Below are 8,138 nucleotides of genomic sequence, written 5' to 3'. Positions count from 1 at the left end.
CCCCTCCTCCTCTCACCGCTACAGCCAGCGCCTCCTCCCGTTGCCCCGCCCTTTCCTCCCTGCCGAGCACCGCCCCTTCCGGTTTGTTGCTCTGCCGCCTCGCGCAAGAGTAAACAAAACCAGAAAAGGCCGCTCTCCGTAGGAGGCTTTTCCGAAGCGGGCGCGGGAGGCCGAAAGGTGGCTTTAGGGCGCATGCGTTGTGGAGAAGCTGAGAGGCTTCCGTAGAGGCCTCTGTGTCTATGGTGGGCCGTGAAGGGTAGAGCGGCTGCGGAGGAAACCAGGATGGCGGCGTTGAGCGTTCGCGTGAGTAAAGGGAGATGTGTATTCTGTATCTAGGCATTTGTTGAATTCGTGCCCCCCGCTTCTCCTCCAAGGAGCTCAGGGTGGAGCGCCTAGTCCTCCTGGTTTAATCCCCACAACACCAACCCTGCCAGGCGGGCTAGGTTGAGATTGAGAGGCAGCGACTGGCCCCCAAGGTCACTCTCTGAGCGTCACGGCCTCCCCGAGTCCTAGTCCGACTCCCCAACCGTCGCACCAGCAGCAGCTCCGGCGCGTTCGCGTAGTAACGGAGTGGTGGGTCGGACGCTGCTTCTGCCGCCCTTGGTTGCCTTACGCCGCTTCCCTGCCTGTTTGTCTCGCAGCGCCTCTTTCTGCTCCCCGCCTGCGTCCTCCGCTCGTCGAAGTGCTGCTACCGCGGGGACTCTCCCTCCGACTCCGGGCGGGATCTGCTGGAGATCCCTCTGCCGCCTTGGCAGGCTCGGCCCCACGAAGCCCCGGCAAGGAAGCGCGCGAGGCTGCTGTACGAGAGCCGCAAGAGGGGCATGCTGGAGAACTGCCTCCTGCTCAGGTGAGCCGTCGCCTTCTGTTCTGCCTTTCCTAAACCTCCTCGTTGCTTTCAACTTGGACTTGTTTCCTGGTAACCAAATTAAGAATCGAGTCTTTAAAATTCCCACACTCCAGTATCTCCCCCCCTTTTATTAGAATTTTTCTGTTATTATTATTTCACTTTATAATGTATAATAAAACAGAGATAAGAATGATGAAACTACCGTATGTTCTCTGGGCAGTTTAGACTTATAAAATGCAACTGGAAATTTAGCTGAAAAACAGTGAGTACAAAATCATTGTTGTCTACTTTCTCCATAGTGTGCATCATTTTATAAACCAACATTTTAAAAAAAAAGAAATGTTGCTCTCTCCTTGCACTTGGAAATACCCTTATCCAAGGACAGCACTAGGAAGCATTGTTATGAAATATTGAAAATCAGCTTATAGAGGAAAAAGGAGAAGATTGTCCATTCTGTTTTCTCTTTGTTATCAAGGGTATAGTCAGACACTGGTTTATCTTGAACTGGTAGAGGGGAACCTGGGGTTGAATGTGGTCTCCCCTCTGGGACCCTCTATCCAGCTCCTGGGTCTCTTCTTCAAAGGCCACACCCCTCAGTGGCCCTGCTTCTCAGTGCTTTTGCCTGGAGAGAATTGGACCTTGAACTGTAATAATGCCTTTTGTTTGTCTGAATGGGTGTGCAGAAATTTCTGACACTTGCATAGCCAGAATGTAGTATTTTTATTACATTGTGGTATTATCTTTTTTTCTACCTAGTCTGGTTTTCCCAGTATGCTGTTTTATTGTTTCCCATAGTTTCTTTGCCAAAGAGAATCTGAATCGAATGAATGAGCAACAGCTAGATCTTTATGATCGCCTGATTAATGAGCCCAGCAATGATTGGGATATCTACTACTGGGCAACAGGTAAAGCAAAACACTGTATTTTGGGGTCACTTGCTATTGGCTCTTATGTGACTTGGGGGGCGTGTCTTATGAAGGGCATTTCATAATATAAAAACATAAAAATATATAACATAGTAACAAACAAAAACAACCTCCCTGCACACAGTTAAAAAGGCCAAAGGCCTGGGAGAACGGGAATGTTTTTGACTGATGCCTAAAGATATGTAAATGAAGACATCAGGCAAGCCCCTTTGGAGAGAACATTCCACAAGTGAGGAGCCGTCACAGAAAATGCTTGTTCTCCTGTTACTGCCCTCTGGACCACACATAGCAGTATAGTACATGTAATATTTCGACCTCTGTCCTGAAAAGGTGTGTGATTGTCCTAGAAGGTTGTCACTGACAATCCGAAATACAGTTTTAGCTATGAGCAGGGTCTAAAAATTGTCATGTTCACCATATAAACATTCCAACTCTAGCAGTCAGGTTGATCAAGAGTATAACTAATGTATACTCTACCTTTAAAACATATGTATTTTTATTTGCAGTAAGCCCATTTTGAATTTAGTAGAACTTAACATCCTCCTTAACAAGTATAGTTTTAGGTTGCAGAACTGCTGTATAGTTAATGATAATACAGTGGTACCTCAGGTTAAGACCTTAATTCGTTCTGGAGGTCAGTTCTTAACCTAAAACTGTTCTTAACCTGAAGCACCACTTTAGCTAATGGGGCCTCCTGCTGCTGCTGTGCCGCTGCTGCGCGATTTCTGTTCTCACCCTGAAGCAAAGTTCTTAACCTGAGGTACTATTTCTGGGTTAGCAGCATCTGTAACCTGAAGTGTCTGTAACCCGAGGTACCACTGTATATTACATATTTTATGGCAGGGGTGGGGAACTGGATCTGGCCAGTAAGCCAATACTCTACTTCCCCCTGCTTCCCACGGGCCAACTTTGACAGATGCATGGGACCACCCAACTGTCAGTCACCTGATGGCATAATACATCAAATGACACCTATCAACATTCAAATGGGTTACTATACAACAATCTTCTTTGAAGATGCACTTTCAGCACCAATCAGCTGACAAGCATTACAGGGAACCTTTGAAGTCCATTTGGAGGTAGCAATTAGGATTCAAAGTGTTTGCTCTAAACAGCTAGTTGTTTTTTCTCTACAAAGGGGAAAATGCTCTGTTTGGAGTGCCACTGACTCCCAGCAGGGCTCCCTGTCTGCATTAATCAGCTGATTGGTGCTGACAGAGAACCCTTCTTTCAAAGAAATAATAGAGAACTCACTTTAAACTCCTGATTGTTCTTTTCTTGCCCATACCTGCCCCATTTCACTTACGACGTCTTGTGGGTTGTGGGCAACAGCCTCATGTGACCTGCACCAGCCTAATTAGGGCCATGGGCCGAGACTTCCCGCTGCCATTTTACAAGAAGTTCCAAAAACATTCTTGCTCCCTGTCACATAAAAAATGTCTTTCGCTTGTTTGCAAAGCAAGCATTCCATTTTGTTTCCTTTTCTGTACTTAACACACTAACTGGGATGTCTTTGAAATGGGGCTTGACAAATAATTTTAAGTCCAGTGACAAAAAGATCTTTGAAAACCTACTAGATCTGTAGACTGTAGTTCTGAGCAGGGGTAGCCAATGTGTTTTCATCCAGATTTTGCTGGACTACAACTCTTATCTTTGTTGGCTGGCACTGTTGAGTTGGAATCCAACATCTGGTGGGCACCTCAGTGTACAGAATCTTCAGACATTGGTAGCACAGCTTATACTGTTGTTTCACTTCTTCCTTTTTTCTCCCCAAAGAAGCAAAGCCTGCTCCAGAAATCTTTGAAAATGAAGTCATGGAGATGCTTAGAGAGTTTACCAAAAACAAGAACAGAGAAAAGAGACTGCAACAACCAGATCTTGAGTATCTTGTTGAAGCTTCACACTGATCTTGTGGTTTCTGGAGAAGGCCATACATCCTTGAAACCTAGAAGCACACACTGTGGTATTTAGGCCTCTTGAGTCCCACTCTTGTGAAATATTTCCTGAATGGTCTGTTTTCCATGCTTTGCTTATCTATAATAAAGCTTCAGTGATGCGGTCCTTTAGATACTTGGTTATAGCTCCCATTAAATTCAATGCAACTTACTTCTGAGAAGACAGGTATAGAAGTGTTGACAGAGTAACTTTTCTGACTCAGAATGCACTTCAGCAATCCCACTGGTATAGGACTGCAGGGTGATTGATAACAAAAGGCATTGTTGCGTGTTCTTGTTCATTGAGAAATGCACATGGTTGTTAAATTATACATAACAAATCACAGTTGTACCTCAGCTCCTGAATGCCTTGAGAGTTGGAACGTTTCGGCTCCCGAACGATTGAAAACTGAAAGTGAATCTTCCAGTTTTTGAATGTTCTTTTGGAAGCCAAATGTCTGATGGGGCTTCTGCGGCTTCCAATTGGCTGCAGGAGCTTCCTGAAGCCAGTCAGAAGCTGCGCTTTGGAAGTTGAACGTTTCAGAAGTTGAATGGACTTCTGGAACCAATTCTGTTCAACTTCCAAGGTACGACCCTCCCAGCAGATGTCAAGGCAATAAACAACTATTTTACTTTTAAAAGACAACTGAAGGCGGCCCTGTTTAGGGAAGTTTTTAATGTCTGACGCTGTATTGTTTTTAATATTCAGTTGGAAGCCGGCCAGAGTGGCTGGGGAAATCCAGCCAGATGGGCGGGGTATAAATAATAAATTATCATTATCATTATTCTTATACAACTGTAGTATTATTTTATATTCTGCTCAGTTCCAGGATTCCTGGGCAGATTTCTGTATTGTATGATTCTGTCCAAAAGGTAAACAAATGATTGAGAATCATAGATTTGTGGAAGTCTATAGTACTCTTTATGCTATAAGTGTATTTTCAATAATGAATGGATAGCAACCCCATATAAGTAATTCATTACTGGACATCTTAGATACTGAGGGTACCTTCCTTAAGCCAATTGCTGGAGTTGGTGCAGTGATCTGACTCCATGCAGTACATGACAGCAATGGGGTTGTCTCAGGCCTCCCCACAAGTACTTACCAGTTTTCAGCTGTGTCAGCCTATGCACTGTTGGATGTGCCCATCACTTTCCTTCCATTCTGCTTGATAGGTTGCATTTGCTACTGCCTTTGTCCAATTGCTACAACTCCTGTGTCCCTAGCCTAGAAGACTTTCTTCTTATTCTTAGCCACAAATATTTTTGCAGGAATTTTGAGACATCAGTTGAAGGCTCCACCAGAACTTGTACATATTGGTCCTGTTTGCTAGTACATCTTCAGTAGATCAACGAGGCCAACATTAACAAGCTGCATATGGAAGATTTGGTCCTTGCATATTGCCCTCGTCTATGTCCTTGGCAGTGTGTGTGTGTTTATTATTTATTTAAAGATTTTTTAAATCCCACTCTTCAGCCAAAAAAGGCTCGCAGAGCAGCTTACAAATCATTAAAATCACTATATATGCCCTCAGCCTTACAATCTAAAAATACAGGACACACACAAAAAATGGAGGGAGCTAGGAGGAAATAAGCAAACTCTGGTTCAAATCCATGTTTTCAAGTTGCTTTAATGACCAGCTGGGATGGGAAAATGCAAGGAGAGGAGGTGCCAAAAGTTTCTGATCTCTCAGCTGTCCCAGTGGAGTGACCCTACATTCCTTCTCTTCCATCATTGGCAACAGGCAGATGTAATTACTGCTACTCGGTGACAGTGGATGCACAGAGGGGCCTAATTCCGTCACAGAGTGGACGGCAGCCCCTATTCTGTGGTACCTTATTTCATGTGTTTTTTGTGGGGGGGAAAGAGTCATATGTTGGGAATTGCACCAGGGTCCCCAACTACCTTAATCCAACTTGGGACTCAAGGTTTTAGCTGGCACTTGTCAGTAAAAACCAGTGGCACATGGTTATTGTTTTCCTCCCTGCTGACCCTATCTGTATCGGTGTCTATTCATTTCACTCCTCTTCCCTCATTTGCTACCATCTGATATAGTGGCAGCTGCTGCATTAAATGGATACTGTCTGTCCTTTGTAGTTGTTGTAATTTGATGAGTTTGGCAGTTAGTGAATACTCACACTGTCTCCCCCCACCCCCAGATGTAGAATAATTCCCACCCACTTGCTATACCAAGCAAAGTTTAATATAAGGTAAAAGGTAAAGGTACCCCTGCCCGTACAGGCCAGTTTTGCCAGATTCTAGGGTTGTGCGCTCAACTCACTATAGGCTGGGAGCCAGCGCTGTCCGCAGACACTTCCAGGTCACGTGGCCAGCGTGACGAAGCTGCATCTGGCAAGCCAGCGCAGCACACGGAACGCCGTTTACCTTCCCGCTAGTAAGCGGTCCCTATTTATCTACGTGCACCCGGGGGTGCTTTCGAACTGCTAGGTTGGCAGGCGCTGGGACTGAACGACGGGAGCGCACCCCGCTGCGGGGATTCGAACCGCCGACCATGCGATCGGCAAGTCCTAGGCGCTGAGGTTTTACCCACAGTGCCACCCGCGTCCCAAAGTTTAATATAGAAGTACACAATATAATGTTAAACAATGAATATCTCCAGCTAAACATTTGAAAAAAACTTTCTGGCAGTAAGAGCTGTTTGGCAGTGAAACAGACTCCCGTGAAAGGTGGTGGGCTCTTGTTCCTTGGAGGTTTTTAATCAGATAGGATGGCCATCTATCATGGATGCTTTAGCTGAGATATTTGCATTGTAGGGGGTTGGACTAGATGACCCTTGGGCCCCTTCCAACCCTATGATTGTATGATTTATTGCATTTTTATAGTGCCTTTCATTCAAAGATCACAGGGCAGTTCTGAACATAGACAAAATGAGAACAAAAAATTAGAAGCTGAAAGTAGAATTTAACTTACAAGAACATTATCATTTCCCAGAACACAAAAATGTGTGCCATTTGCTGACAAAACAAGGTTCTTCACTCCAAATTTCTTATTCCAAAGGGGACCACCCTTCCATTTGACAATTTTATGTGAAATACTTAAAAATAAAAAAGCAAATAGATCAGCCTATGTCTCTGTTCATAAATTTTCATAAACATACACTGTTTATTCAGTCTGCTTGTATTTCCTTTTTTCACCCAATCAACTGCTAGCATTCCTAGCTGAATGAACTTTCGCTATTCTATTTTTAGAAGTTGATGGTGCAAAAAGAAGAAAACAGTACTGTGTGACTTGTGTCTAACCCTGTTAGGCTCTTTTCCACTTTTCAGTCAATTACTGAAAGTCAGGTATTTTCAAAACAGGTGTTTGAAATTGTTCTAGGATACATAAATACTTTTTCTTCTGGCCAGCAGTGACTTCTTCAATAATCATATAAGTAACACTTTCAGACACCCAGGGGTTTCTACAGAACATGGTTTATGTCATGTACTTTTTTTTAATTAAAAAAATCCTATTAAAACTTGCTAGCTGTGTGACAATTTGAAATACAGCTTGGCCCTCCTAGAGTTGGTTTCCCCTCCATCCCTTACCACACAGAACTTTAAAAGTCATGCTTAAGGTTACATGTTTCTTTGCAGCCACCTAGTCTATGGCATTACCTTTAAACTACCACATGGTGTCATTATAAGCATGATGATGATGTTTGCTCAGTACTAAATATTCACATGCAGCCTTGATCAAAAGCGATGTGTAACTTACATATCTTTAATTTTGTATGCTCAGAGATTTCTCTTCCGTGTCAGAGTTCAGATTGCAGATTCTGTGTCAAGCAATGCCACATTCAATGACATGAGTAAAATATAACACAAATACACTTATTTTAGTCCCAGGTAAGCAACAGAATCACACAGCCCCAAAACTCAGCTATCTGAAACCCACAACTCATATTGCTAAGACTTTACAATAACATTTCAATATTATTTCGCAGATACAAATGCAGAACATTGGGAGGTGGGATAATGGTGGTGAAGGCTTAAATTCTCGAGAGTTGTGCGCCGGACATCTAAAGTTACACTTGAATTACACTGCACAGCTGCGACTGCAGACATTTCGTAGGCACACAGCCTTACACATGTTCCTTTCTGGCTACTTGGTGCTGTTCTATGTTTTATGGACATGGGAGTGGGGGCAGCACTGATTCTGATGAGTCTACCTTGTTCAACTGCTGTATTCCTCCCCAGCTCCAATCTAGTATCTCAACTTGAATACAATGGTACAATGGCTCAGGAAACACACAGACCTCAACCCCTCAAGGGCTATATTTAGGAATCCAAATAATCAGAACCATCTCATCTACGTATTGGGCATGTGTGCCCGGGGCCCCTGCAGTCGCTTCCAATACCCTCTGAACTATAAGGCCATTGGAAGGAGAGCAATGTTGTCGAGCTGGTTGCTAGGTGCTGGTTGCTAGG

General features: G+C 44.0%; 1 protein-coding gene across 1 annotated transcript; it reads left to right on the top strand.

Annotated features, from left to right (window-relative positions):
• The first annotated feature begins 131 nt into the window (after window positions 1–131).
• Window positions 132–3,839, top strand: SDHAF2 (succinate dehydrogenase complex assembly factor 2). Its single transcript, XM_081201293.1, has 4 exons — window positions 132–303; window positions 642–847; window positions 1,643–1,752; window positions 3,550–3,839. The coding sequence occupies exons 1-4, from the start codon at window positions 283–285 to the stop codon at window positions 3,678–3,680; spliced, it is 468 nt and encodes a 155-aa protein (XP_081057419.1). The 5' UTR covers window positions 132–282; the 3' UTR covers window positions 3,681–3,839.
• Window positions 3,840–8,138: the final 4,299 nt, after the last annotated feature.

This window comes from Podarcis bocagei (assembly GCF_964188305.1).
Source record: "Podarcis bocagei genome assembly, chromosome: 1".
Classification (NCBI taxonomy): domain Eukaryota; kingdom Metazoa; phylum Chordata; class Lepidosauria; order Squamata; family Lacertidae; genus Podarcis; species Podarcis bocagei.
This window is presented reverse-complemented; position numbering and strand designations above follow the sequence as displayed.

Bases quoted from the DNA above. Each gene is read 5' to 3' on its own strand.
- SDHAF2 (XM_081201293.1), top strand. From the start codon at position 283: ATGGCGGCGTTGAGCGTTCGC. The intron at 304-641 runs GTGAGTAAAGGG...TTTGTCTCGCAG, and splicing joins TGGCGGCGTTGAGCGTTCGC to CGCCTCTTTCTGCTCCCCGC. The intron at 1,753-3,549 runs GTAAAGCAAAAC...TTCTCCCCAAAG, and splicing joins TATCTACTACTGGGCAACAG to AAGCAAAGCCTGCTCCAGAA.